At 41.0% G+C, this 13700-nt stretch overlaps 2 protein-coding genes across 6 annotated transcripts in view; one reads left to right on the top strand and one right to left on the bottom strand.

The window, feature by feature from the left end:
* Positions 1-1670: 1670 nt before the first annotated feature.
* idi1 (isopentenyl-diphosphate delta isomerase 1) lies at positions 1671-11969 on the bottom strand. Of its 4 annotated transcripts, none has more exons than XM_058381354.1 (6): positions 11667-11969; positions 6125-6320; positions 5151-5329; positions 4199-4291; positions 3962-4092; positions 1671-2478 (listed from the first exon to the last, which is right to left on the bottom strand). In XM_058381354.1, the coding sequence occupies exons 2-6, from the start codon at positions 6268-6270 to the stop codon at positions 2161-2163; spliced, it is 867 nt and encodes a 288-aa protein (XP_058237337.1). In that variant the 5' UTR covers positions 6271-6320; positions 11667-11969; the 3' UTR covers positions 1671-2160. The 4 variants fall into 4 exon arrangements, with proteins under 4 accessions (XP_058237337.1, XP_058237120.1, XP_058237252.1 ...); XM_058381137.1 differs by lacking the exon at positions 11667-11969 and adding an exon at positions 6422-6541; XM_058381269.1 differs by lacking the exon at positions 11667-11969 and adding an exon at positions 6429-6513.
* The window catches only part of wdr37 (WD repeat domain 37), a 38893-nt gene continuing 32967 nt past the window's right edge, over positions 7775-13700 (top strand). Inside the window, exons 1-3 of one of the 2 annotated variants that reach the window (XM_058381012.1) lie at positions 7775-7972; positions 9759-9961; positions 11175-11353. In XM_058381012.1, the coding sequence (XP_058236995.1) occupies positions 11216-11353 (138 nt within the window). In that variant the 5' untranslated portion in view covers positions 7775-7972; positions 9759-9961; positions 11175-11215. The remainder of the gene's footprint in view (positions 7973-9758; positions 9962-11174; positions 11354-13700) is intronic. The other variant, XM_058380934.1, reaches the window with a different exon arrangement.

The raw sequence follows: 13700 nt of genomic DNA, 5'->3' as shown, positions 1-13700 counted from the left end.
ACTCGATTTATGTATGTCAGTCGGTTCTTTATGTTCACCAAAAAGATTCGATTCAGCGAACCGACTCGTTCGGGAATGACACGTTTATCCATAACCACTACGCAGTGCATCGGTCTGCAATCTACACAGAAAACTCTTGAGTAATGTGCATTATTCTACAGTCACTTATACCATTTCAGAGGAATAAAATCCTATTGAATCATCCGTGTGTGTGTGTGTGTGTGTGTGTAACCTCCCTGAGATCCTTCAGCTGTGAAAGATAACTAGGGTTCATTTTACAGCATGTGCTGCCGACTAGTGGACAAACCAGGTATTTATTTCTATTTCCTACTATTTATTTATTAACCCTCCAGAGTATTAATAAATAAAAAAGTGTAGAACAAATGAAAGTATTTTATTAACAATTTGCACACTCTCTGCATCTTCTCAACAACCTTTATGAGAGGAAAATCACCTTTTAATAAAATCTCTCAGATAGACCAAGCTTCTCATCACTTCTTCTGAGATCTATGTGAAGCTGGAATTCAAAGTTGGGAGAGAAATGTGTGTGTGTGGGGGATGTAAACATTTTGTGTTAGGTATAGAATTTTTGGACACATACTATATAAAACCCTGTTATTTCCACTACAACTTTTCTAAGAGCGAAAAATCTCCAGGACATTTGTTTTTTCCTGACCGCTTTACTTTACTACCAGAAGTTTTGTTCTTGCTGATTTCTATAGGTCAGTATGAGTACCAAGCAAACAAACAAAGATTAAATGTGATATAAGGTGGGAAAAAGTACAACATTTTAGGTAGAAGTGAAGCACGGAGGTGGTGGCTTTGTGTTGAGGAGCTGCTCATCATACTTTTTTGCAGGGATTTGGAAACTTGTCAGCATTGAGGACAAACCAGGTACAAGTCAGAAACCCTGGACCTGCCACATTACAAACAGGACTTGAGGATTAATAGCAATGAACCTTCTGTCGCCTTACCCCTCTCGTAAGTCAGTGAGGTTTGATGACTATGAAGTGGTTAGATGCTTTATGTCCTGGGAAGCCTTCATGTCTGAAGGCTTCATGTCATCCTTCTGGCTCTCCCTTTTAGTTATGTGGTCATAGCTAGTCCTGCCTGAGACCCTGCCTGCACTTTACACATAACTTACATTGTCTTTAAACATTACATGATCACAAGCATATGTAATATTTTTCTCTCTGTCTTTCTCTGTCAAGCTATACATCCCACTCCTGAGCTCCCAGTGTTCTGAGTTTCTAGTGTGACCACTGCCTCTACCCCTGGTCAGAGTCTTGTTGCTTGGTGGTGCTCACTGATGCTGTGGATGGATCTGTGTGGACAGTCTGTGACCCAGGAGACAGCTGTGGACAGAACCACTTGGAGACTTTCACACGGATCTGCCATTACATCTGTCAGCTTGTGAGCCTGGTTCCTCTCAAGGTTTCTTCCTCATATCACAGGGAGTTTTTCCTCAACACCGTCACCACAGGCTTCTCATTAGGGATAAAATTATAATTGTAATTAAAATTTTAATTATAATTTTAATTATAATTTAAACTTTACATGTATTTTTTTTCACCTTCACTACTTCTGTGAAGACGCTTTGAGACAATGTCCATTGTTAAAAGCGCTATACAAATAAACTGAATAGAAAAGAATTGATACCAGACCAAGAAAACAGAAATTCAATACATTTATTTATCTACAATTTATTTTACATGAATGTAAGTGTGTGTATAATTCACAGTGAACCTAAAGATCAACGTCCACTACGTGTAATTACCCTTAATCGATGAGCCTCAGCATGTTGGGGAGAAGCTGTTTAAAAAGATTAAATCTAAAAGACTTTAAAATAAATACTCGGCTTTTCTGCTCGAGAAATATACAGAGAAAAATATCAGCTTCTTTTCCCCCCTTGAATTAATTAAGTAAAAACTAGGAACTAGGAAAATCGGGCAGCACGTGTCGAGCCTTCAGTCCGACTCAAGAATAAAATGTTTCATGTAACCGGTGAAGATCATTAAGTAAATTAGGCATGAAGTGAAACGTCAGTCCATGGATGAAACTAATACCACAGTTTCATCTGATCAACCTGTTTGCTTTGCAGTTAAAAACCTGATTGGATGATGGAGTGGATCTCTGACAGTATAGCAGCAGTGGAGATGATCACATGCGGTGGATGCGCTCGTGATCAGAGAACTGTTTGAGGTCGTGTAGGTTGTCCCACCATGTGAACAGGAAGGTTTTGGCGATGAGGCTGAACCATGGCGTGATCTGCACGTGGCCTCGCTCCGCCTGCTCCAGCAGCTCCTTCAGCTCCTCTTTGGAGACGTAGCGGTGGCTTTTCACTTCGTTGGGGTCGGGCTGCAGCTCCACGTCCCTCTGCAGGAACAGGATGTAGTCGATCTCGTGCTCGCCCCACACCCCGTCCGACTCGGCCTTGTAATGGATGCGGGTCAGGTAGGTCATCTCCTCTGGAGGAACCTAGCAGCAGAGCATCGAATTAATCACCTACTGTTGCGCGAGTCTGCATAAGTATTCTGAACATTTCAACATTTTATAGTGTTATGGCCTGGGTTTAGATTGTACATAATATTAATAAGGGGGGGGGGAGTGCACAATGTTGAAAATTAAGTGTTAAAGCTGAAAATGAAGACGGAGTGTGCTAAAAGGTTATTTGATGAGAACGAAGTTGAACTGTCTGGCTTTACTGGAAACCCAAAATGACTCATCCCCCTAAAATTACCATCCTTACAGTGAAACATGCTGGAGGTAGCACTGTGTTGATGATGATGCTTTTCAGAAGCAAGAACTGGGAAACTAATCAAGTTGAAAGAAAGATAGGTAGCACCAAATTCAGGGCAAGTGTGGTACAACAACCCAGTCAAAATCCAAGATCCCTTTTCAAACCCTAACTCTGAAAAGCTGAGAGAAAGTTTCCCGAAGCTGTTCCAGAAGCTATACTTCCAGTAGCTGTAACTGTATTCAATAACAGATACACTATATTTCCAAAAGTTTCGCGACCCAGACCTTCTCATCCAACATCATTGCCTGACCTCACAAATGCACTTCTAGAGGAATGGTCATAAATTCCCATGAACACACTCCTCCTAAACCTTGTGGAAAACCTTCCCAGAAGAGTTGAAGCTGTTATAGCTGCAAAAGGCGGGACAACTCCATATTACATTCATGTGCATGTAAAGGCAGACGTCCCAGTTTTGGCTTGGCTCGTAGTCTTCGCTTTAATTCATCCCAAAGGTGTTCTATCAGGTTGAGGTCAGGACTCTATGCAGGTCAGTCAAGTTCCTCCACACCAAACTCACTCATCCATGTCTTTATGGACCTTGCTTTGTGCCCTGGTGAGCAGGCATGTTGGAACAGGAAGGGGTCATCCCCAAACTGTTCCCACAAAGTTGGGAGCATGAAATTGTCCAAAATGTCTTGGTATGAAGCTGAAGCATTAAGAGTTCCTTTCACTGGAACTAAGGGGCTGAGCCCAACCCCTGAAAAACAACACCCGAATTCAGTGATTTGGAGGGGTGTCCCAAAACTTTTGGCAGTATAGTGTAAATGCGAGTCACTCTGGATATCAAACAGTACAAACATTAATGTTGAGATGACTTCAGTTCCAGGCTGTAATTCAACATCATCGTTCATTTTCCATCAGAGCTGGCGGTAGCAATTGTTAACGAATAGATGTGGGTGTGGCCAGCGATGTGACATTATGCAAATATGGAGTGACTCGACTCAGAGACCACCAATGGGAGTGAAGACAGTAAAGTTCAAGTGATCCGAGACAAAGAGCCTTATGATGCAGCTATACACTGCTGTGCTACTTAAACCACCACATGCTAAAATGTGTTATTACCATGGAAACCGGTAGTACTACCACCTACTTTAGACTTCATGATACAGCGACTCGAGACTTGTGAAAACGTTACACAGACAGTCGAGACAGACTCTCTACCTGATGCGTGGGGATGCCGAGTTCAGCCTCCAGTCTCCTCTGGGCAGCTCGTCTCACCCCGATACCGTCCTGCTCTTCCAGCTCAGACGGCGTGTACAGAGGGTGACTGCAGCACGTGTTAGTGAAACACCCTGACCAAGAACATAGTAAAGAATGAACATTAAGTTGGTTTCAGCTGAGAGACAGTACACTACAGGTCAGTACAGTAACGGTCAGCAGCCTGCTTTAAAGACAAACCTGGGAAAGTGATCTTGGCGTCAGATCTCTGCTGCAGGAGCAGCTTCTCTTCACTGTTGAACAGGAAAACACTGAAGGCTCGGTGCAGTAATCCTGAAATAGTACACAATCAGATAAATATTAATAAACACAGGCTTAAACTTATATACAGTATACAATGCTAACTATAATATTTTGTGCACATGAATAGCAAACAAGCGTACATGGAGAACATGTATATGCATCCATGTATGAAAAAGAATCCTTTATCCTTTATAATAAAAAAATAATCCATAAATAAATGTTAAAGGTATCTGCTCATTTTGTACCTATCCAATTTTTTGTTTTTTACTTTTATGTACATTTTTTAACATGCCTTTCTTTTTTCCTTTTTTAATTTTAATTGTTGTTACATAATTAAAATATATCTTATGAAAAATAAATTCTATATATTAAACATTTTAAACTAACCAAAAATTGTCATAACATCAATTTTACATGAGGACAACTCGGGTACTTTTCTGTATCAAAAAGTGCAAAATTGTTGGGGGGGGGAATATCTGTAATTCTAAATATAAATAATAAATTAAATAAATCATCAAACAAACAAAATAAATACAAATAAATAAAATGAATACAATTGTAGAATAATGCCCAAACTATTTTTTTTGCCATTTAAAAAAAACTTATTTTTGACAGTTAACTGAAATAACAATAAATGAATTAAATAATTTTAAAATAATTACATAAAATTATTTAAAAATAATTAATTGAATAATACAAAAAAAATGTATATTTCTTCTACACCTTTACAGGTAAGGCCACAGAGAAGATTTCTGAGTTGTATCAAATGATCTTCATGTACATGGTTACTGATTTCTGTGTGCGTGTATCAGTACACCTTCCCAGTCATCAAACACGATACATTATGGATCGAAGACAGATTTTGTATTAGAAATACTCAGAACCCTGCCTTTGCTGATGTTGGAGTTGAGATGGCAGTTCTTCTTAGTGTCTGCTCCTGTCTTCTGGTCATTCTCATCAATCACAATGCACATCTCAGCCAGCAGATGGACCTGCTTCTCATCCAGATTATCGGTGTTTATTTCTGGCATCTTTGCACCGGCTTGAGTACAGAAAGCAGCACCACACCTGTGAAAACAGAAAGCAGACCATTATGACCACTTGCCTAATATTGTGTTGGTCCACTTTTTGCTGTCAAAACAGCCCTGACCAGTCATACACTGTATTCTGACCCCTTTATATCAGAACCAGCATTAACTTCTTCAGCAATTTGAGCAACAGTAGCTTGTCTGTTGGATCGGATCACACCTGGTGCATCAATGAGCCTTGGCCGTCCATGACCCTGTCGCAGGTTCACCACTGTTCCTTCCTTGTATCACTTTTGATAGATACTGACCACTGAAGACCAGGAACACCCCACAAGAGCTGCAGTTTTGGAGATGCTCTGATCCACTGGTCTAGCCATCACAATTTGGCCATTCGTCAAACTCGCTCAAATCCTTACGCTTGTCCATTTTTCCTGCTTCTAACACATCAACTCTGAGGATAAAATGTTCAATATATCCCACCCATTAACAGGTGCCATGATGAGGAGATCATCAGTCTTATTCACTTCACCTCTCAATGCTCACAATGTTATGCCTGATCAGTGTAAATAAATAACATTATTACAAAATTACAGCTCAATACCTCATAAATAGGGAACAGTATTTACTCCAAGCTGCCAGTTTAAATAATGAACACTTCACTGAAACTGGAGACTCCTTCCATAATCATTTAACACCTTAAACCTCTCCATATTAAGGATCCTTGTTATTATCCACCACACTTATACTGAATGTTACTATAGAAACGATGTCGCATTAGATCCGGGGTATTAACATAACCCTACAATAATAAGGAGAATAAAAACACAAGCTTTACCTGGAGAGGAAGGTGGACAGCAGGACAGGAGAGAGCTGGAGAGCTTGTTGTTGTAAAGGCCTCACTCCGCGCACTTTAAAGGGTGTAAACAGGGTTTGTCCCTCTCCAGCCACCGTCCTCAGCACCGCCCTCAGTGCGCGCGCCATGGCGAGACGGAACACACAGACCAATCAGAAAAGCCTGGCCATCGGACCACCTGCGCCGCGGATTTTATCATGCTTACTTTACTGGAGCCGTTAAAAATCCCCAAAGCACTCACACATCAACATACAACATGTACAAACACAAAACTCTTACCTTTTACCCGTGTTTAATTTGAAATCTTATCAATATCGTGGATTTAGCAGCGCTCTGTTCTCACACCCAAAAACAAAATGGAGGACTAGCTGTGACGTGATTCCGGTGCTGTCACGGGATTGGTGGAAAGTCATCACATGGGACACGCCCTTTTAAACAGGCTTTTTTAAAAAAAGTTTAGTTATAAATGAAGTTTAATAATTATAATAATAATAATAATAATAATAATAAATATTATTATTATTATTATTATTATTATTATTATATAATATACTACTACTACCACTATTTTATTAATATTTTAAGCTTAGCTATAAATAAAGATTAATAATTATATTATTATTATTATTATTATTATTATTATTATTATATACTACTACTACTGCTAATAATAATATTTTTTATAACAAATTTTTTTAAGCTTAGCTATTAATGAATAATAATACTAATAATGTTTTTAACACATTTTTTAAGTTTAGCTATAAATTAAGTGTAACAACAACAACAATAATAAAAATAATAATTATTATTATTATATAATATACTACTACTGCTACTACTACTACTACTAATAATAATAATAATCTTTTATAATAAAAACATTTTTAAGCTTAGCTATTAAAATTAATAATAATGTATTATTATTATTATTAGTAGTAGTAGTTTATCAATCTTTTATATTTGACCATATTAATATATTCCGTTAATCTTGTAATTGACCAAGCTGCTGTAACACAAGAGTTTTTCTCATGGGATCAATAAAGTCTATCTATCTATCTATCTATCTATCTATCTATCTATCTATCTATCTATCTATCTATCTATCTATCTATCTATCTATCTATCTAAATTCATGGAGGTGTGCTGATACTGGTAATACTGATCATAGTATATATGTTTTTAATTAAAAATAAATAATATTAGCAAGAGCAGGAAGCAACAGCAATAATCCTCTAATGATCATCACTTCCAGTATCCTTGTCATCGTCAGTGCTATTTGTTCATTCATTTGTAAAGTAAATTATTTACTGACACGTAAAAATCTGACAGCGACAAAATCAAAAACAAAAATCAGCAGACAGAGAAGAGAGAGATTTTACGTAAGCCAGATGAGCTATTATTATTATTATTATTATTATTATTATTATTATTATTATTATTATTATTATGCTGTGTACCCTAGTAGTATATGACTGTTATTTTTACAGTATCTGTTTGAAACCCATGTCAGATAAACTTTGAATACTTTAGTACGCATGCGCAGTGCTGCCCAGGCCGGGGACGCATCAGTAACAGCCGGTGATCTAGTTTAGAGCTGTTCCGCGCACGCGCAGTTCAGGTTTCTCGCGTTCAGCGCGTACGCATGCGCAGTGCTGCCCGGGCCGGGGACGCGTCAGTGACAGTCGGTGAGCTAGTTTAGTCTGCAGTGTGTAAAAGCTCTCTTGTTGTGAGTAATTACAGCGTTAGCACTGATCATCTTCTGGAAGATGCTGGTTGAGTTACTGACGTGCTGTCACGTGTCTGAGCGTTCACAGTGAATCGTTTAAACACGTGAGTACGAGCGCTGTGTTGATGAGTTAGCAGCAGGGCTAACTGTTAGCCTACAGATAGCTGAGCTTACTGTTTTACTTTTCATTAAATCCTTCAATCTTCCTGATTTTCTCAGAGATGTTGCTCGGTAAAGCTGATTTGTTGTGTGTTTGTAAGGAAATCATTCTGATCGTTTAACCTTCGTGCCCTTAGCTCAGAGAGCAAGCAAGCTAGCTGTGTTTACATAACGACGTAGCTCATAATAACGTCTTTATCAGACCTTCACTATGGGTAATTTAAACATACGATCATCTAAAGTTGAACTAAGTGTGCTGACGCAAGTCATTTATTTTATTTTACCTAACAAGTGATTCAAATTAGGGAATAAAACACTCCGTGGACTGTTTGTTATGGGAAAATAACCAACGACACGATGGTGTGGGCGTGGCTTGGGTAAGAAGTGGGTGTGGCTTGACGTTAAGCTGCGTTCTCTCTGTCTCTCTCTCTCTCTCTCTCTCTGTCTTTGTCGGCCAGTCTGTCTGTCTGTCTCTCTCCCTCTCTCCCTCTCTCTCTCTCTCTCTCTCTCTCCCTCTCTCTCTCTCTCTCTCTCTCTCTCTGTCTTTGTCGGCCTGTCTGTCTCTGTCTGTCTGTCTCTCTCCCTCTCTCTCTCTCCCTCTCTCTCTCTCTCTCTCTCTCTCTCTCTCTCTCTCTTTGTTGGCCTGTCTGTCTGTCTCTCTCTCTCTCTGTCTTTGTCTTTGTCAGCCTGTCTGTCTGTGTCTCTCTCTCTCTCTCTCTCTCTCTCTCTTTGTTGGCCTGTCTGTCTCTGTCTGTCTGTCTGTCTCTCTCTCTCGCTCTCTCTCGCTCTCTCTCTCTCTCTCTCTCTCTCTCTCTCTCTTTGTTGGCCTGTCTGTCTGTCTCTCTGTCTCTCTCTCTCTCTCTCTCTCTCTCTCTCTCTCTGTCTTTGTCAGCCTGTCTGTCTGTCTCTCTCTCTCGCTCTCTCTCTCTTTGTTGGCCTGTCTGTCTGTCTCTCTGTCTCTGTCTCTCTCTCTCTCTCTCTCTCTCTCTCTCTCTCTCTCTCTCCCTCTGTCTTTGTCAGCCTGTCTTTGTCAGCCTGTCTGTCTCTCTGTCTCTCTCTCTCTCTCTCTCTCTGTCTTTGTCAGCCTGTCTGTCTGTGTCTCTCTCTCTCTCTCTCTTTGTTGGCCTGTCTGTCTGTCTGTCTGTCTGTCTCTCTCTCTCGCTCTCTCTCTCTGTCTCTCTCTCTCGCTCTCTCTCTCTCTCTCTCTCTCTCTCTCTCTCTCAACTCTAAGAGTCCGAGGAGTGTGAAAATCAAAGACAATCCTAGCAACAGATGAGACCAATGTTTTATGTCACCATTTCTGATTTAAGATCTGAATGATTTCATGCTTTGCAGCATCAAAGCATTGACCAGGTGTTCCTAATAAAATGGCCAGTGAGTGTTAAAAATGGCAGTGAAACATGAATATACAGAAAAGTATATACAATTGTGTGCTTTCAGTAGCCATAGTAAGCAAAATCTGTCAGAAAAGAGGGGAAAAAACGTCGTCACGTTATCAGATGCATGTAAAGAGACGGGTCATCAGACTAATGCTTTATAACCCGATGCTCCTCCCCTTTAGCTGTGCTGCTCCTCCCTCCTGGAGCTTGTGCCTCTAACCACTCACTCACTCACTACCTGACTCCCTCACTTCCTGACTCACTCCCTCCCTCCCTTTCTCACTCTCTCTGCTTCTGACCTTGTCATGTGTTCATCCTTTTAGATGTGTAGCTCATGTTGTTTTGTGTTCAGTGTCGGAGAACATTCGCTGTGTCCTGATCCACACCTTCCTGTGTAAAGCAGCTGAACCCCTCCCACCCATCCATCCGTCCTCTCATCCACCCATCCATCCACCCATCCATCCATCCATCCATCCATCCATCCATCCATCCACTCATCCACCCCCCAGAGGATGTGCCTGCTTTGTTTCTCATGCACTGTGCTTCACTGTCCCGGTATTTTGTTTTTCTTTTGCATGTTTGTGTGCTCTTTTTCCATGCAGTACTTTCACAATGCTTGCGTACATCCTGTATAACTAACTGACTTCCTGTCAAGAGTTTGTGTGAGCTGGTCAAAGACCAAAGAGGTTTGAAAGAGTTAGATAAAATGAATTTGACAGCTTAATATTTAAAAAAAAAAACCCTGAGAAGTGTATATATATAATGATGTAGACGGTGTGATTTTGTTGTTTTGTTATCGTTCAGACACTCGCCGCATATCTTATGTACATCCAGGTAATTTAAAAAGGACAATTGCTAGACAGCATGTTAGCAGCTCTGGGTGTAACCCTCCGTAGGTCCTACTTGAACCTGCTTCTTTGGCGTAGAGGGGCAGGCACACTAACAAGGAGGCTAAAGACTGCTAAAGGTGCTAGTGCACTTCTAGAGATCAGGAGAGTGAGGTTTGCCTGCACAGCACCTACTGCTTGCCTTTGTTACATATACACAGTGAGGTTCCAGTGAAAGGAACTCTTAATGCTTCAGCTTCCCATCTTAGTGGGAACAGTTTCCCTTCCTATTCCAACATGACCTCATACCAGTGCACAAAGCAAGGTCCATAAAGATCTGGATGAGCGAGTTTGGTGTGGAGAAACTCGCTCACAGAGGCCTGACCTCAACCTGATAGAACACCTTTGGGATGAATTACAGCAGAGACTGTGAACCAAACCTTCTCGTCCAACATCAGTGCCTGACCTCACAAATGCGCTTCTAGAGGAATGGTCAAAAATTTCCATAAACACACTCCTAAACCTTGTGGAAAGCCTTCCCAGAAGAGTTGAAGCTGTTATAGCTGCAAAGGGCAGGACAACTCCATATTACATTCATGTGCATGCAAAGGCAGGCGTCCCAAAACTTTTGGCAATATAATGTATTTTGACTTTGAATTGAATTTAAAAAAAACAAAAAAACAAACCCCACACTGGATGTACAGTGATCTGTGTGTGTTTTCACTGTCTGGTGTACTTCACAATGAAGTATTTCTTTGTGTGTGTGTTTTTCTTAAGTGAAGCAGGAGATGAGAGAGTGAAGGAATCCCGTCGTTCCTGCCGCATCGTAACCCATCGCATTAGTTGCTTTTTTGTAAAGCCATTATCTATTTGAAATAGAGCACCAGAGTTCTTTTGCCAGAGATAAAAGCCTGTGTGTGTGTGTGTGTGTGATCACTCAGTTGCAGGTAGGAAGCGCGCAGGGGGACGTCACTGAGGAGTGATGCCTGTAGAGAGCGGAAACAGCGCAGTCGCCCGTCAAGCCAAGCAGAAGCGCAAGTCGCACAGCCTCTCCATCCGGAGGACCAACAGCACCGAGCAGGAGCGGCCTTCCATCCACAGAGACATGCTGGAAGCTCAGGTCACTACACTTTCCCTCTTCCTTTCGAAAAATTTCACTTCATTCCTCTAATTTTTCCTCACTTCGTCGATCTCTCTCTTTTCTTTTTTCCCCTCTTTATGTTTCTCTCTCTCTCTCTCTCTCTCTCTCTGCCATTCATTTGCACATATTTACATTACACCACTGACGTGTGTGTGTGTGTGTTTGTGGGTGTGTGTCTGAGAAGTGTGGACTTTAACAATTATTATCAGGATTGACATTTTTGCTGCAAGTTATTCTGAGATAATTATATATTTTTATTAAACAAATTCATTGATTTATTATCCGCTCTTACCTTCACCTTGTAGTCTTGAAGATGGAAAAAAATATTAGAAATATTTCCACAGCAACTTTCCCGTGAATCAGCTTCTTCGATTTCCAGGAGATGCTTTTATCCGAAGTGAGCCGGAATCCAATAGCCGTTAAAGGAGAGAGAGAGACAGTGAGCGAGTGAGCGCTGTAAATGTTAGAACACTGCAGGAAGGCGAGCTTCTTTGTGCCCATTACAGTGATGTAGGTAAACCACTGAAGACACGCCTGTGCACGTAGACCAATATTTATAAGCTGTGTTAATGCAAGAGCTCGGATCTCAGAGCTGCTGTTAGTCTCTGAGATGTTCCCTGATTGATCGAGGACCGTAGCTACACATTCCTTTTTGCAGTAAAGTGTTATCAGAGGACCTTCCTTATGCAAACACGGCTACTTCCATGACACATTAACACCGTGTCGAGTCAGACTGCAAACCTATTTCACTTATTCGAGGATTTAAGGAAGTGCTCCTGAGTCTAAAAAATAAGCTTTAAAAAGAGTCTGTAGAATTGTAAATTCTTTTAATATATTCTGCAATTTTCATATCCCTGAGATACTAGGAAAATCTCTAGCCAGCTGGTTAATAGCAGTTAATAGCCTGTTAATAAATTAGCTCATGTTTTGTCACAGGATCGAGTAGATATTATTATTAGTGTATCGATGTTTATTTTTATATTTTCAGTAGTTTATTTAACAAAAGCCAAACTTGCAACAATACAATGTTAGCTTAACAGATTTTTTTCCCAGCATAATCATAGTTATAGCACTAGCTATACATTAGTTGTCTAGAGCCATACTGTGTTTATATGACATCAAAGAGCATTATAGCCTCTTTTCTAACTTCTCAGAGCCATAGAACCTTTTTTTGTGACATCTCGGAGCCAAAAAAATCTCAATTATTATGTCACATAGCAGTACAGCCTGCTGTATGAAATCACAGAGCAGAACAGCCTGCTATATGACATCACAGAGCAGAACAGCCTGCTATATGACATCACAGCAGTATAGCCTGCTGTATGACATCACAGAGCAGAACAGCCTGCTGTATGACATCACAGAGCAGAACATCCTGCTGTATGACATCACAGAGCAGAACAGCCTGCTGTATGACATCACAGAGCAGAACAGCCTGCTGTATGACATCACAGAGCAGAACAGCCTGCTGTATGACATCACAGAGCAGAACAGCCTGCTGTATGACATCACAGAGCAGAACAGCCTGCTGTATGACATCACAGAGCAGAACAGCCTGCTGTATGACATCACAGAGCAGAACAGCCTGCTGTATGACATCACAGAGCAGAACAGCCTGCTGTATGACATCACAGAGCAGAACAGCCTGCTGTATGACATCACAGAGCAGAACAGCCTGCTGTATGACATCACAGAGCAGAACAGCCTGCTGTATGACATCACAGAGCAGAACAGCCTGCTGTATGACATCACAGAGCAGAACAGCCTGCTGTATGACATCACAGAGCAGAACAGCCTGCTGTATGACATCACAGAGCAGAACAGCCTGCTGTATGACATCACAGAGCAGAACAGCCTGCTGTATGACATCACAGAGCAGAACAGCCTGCTGTATGACATCACAGAGCAGAACAGCCTGCTGTATGACATCACAGAGCAGAACAGCCTGCTGTATGACATCACAGAGCAGAACAGCCTGCTGTATGACATCACAGAGCTGTACAGCCTGCTGTATGACATCACAGAGCTGTACAGCCTGCTGTATGACATCACAGAGCTGTACAGCCTGCTGTATGACATCACAGAGCTGTACAGCCTGCTGTATGACATCACAGAAGAGTACAGACTCTTTTCTAACATAACAGAGCCATAGACCCTGTCTTTGTGACATCACAGAGCCAAAAATGTCTCATTTGTTACGTCCCAGAGCAGTACAGCCTGCTGTATGAAATCCCAGAGCAGTACAACCTGCTGTATGGCATCATAGAACAGTAGAGCCTCTTTTCTAATATCACAGTGCCATAGAGCCTGTTTTTGTGACATCACA

This window comes from Hemibagrus wyckioides, linkage group LG01 (assembly GCF_019097595.1).
Source record: "Hemibagrus wyckioides isolate EC202008001 linkage group LG01, SWU_Hwy_1.0, whole genome shotgun sequence".
Taxonomy (NCBI): domain Eukaryota; kingdom Metazoa; phylum Chordata; class Actinopteri; order Siluriformes; family Bagridae; genus Hemibagrus; species Hemibagrus wyckioides.
The sequence above is the reverse complement of the archived record's forward strand: the minus strand, read 5'-3'. Positions and strand labels throughout refer to the sequence as shown.

Coding starts and splice junctions, on each gene's coding strand:
- idi1 (XM_058381354.1), bottom strand. CDS start 6,270: ATGGCGCGCGCACTGAGGGCGGTGCTGAGGACGGTGGCTGGAGAGGGA. Junction 5,330..6,124: donor CTGTCCACCTTCCTCTCCAG/GTAAAGCTTGTG, acceptor CTGTTTTCACAG/GTGTGGTGCTGCTTTCTGTA. Junction 4,093..4,198: donor CGCCAAGATCACTTTCCCAG/GTTTGTCTTTAA, acceptor GTTCTTGGTCAG/GGTGTTTCACTAACACGTGC.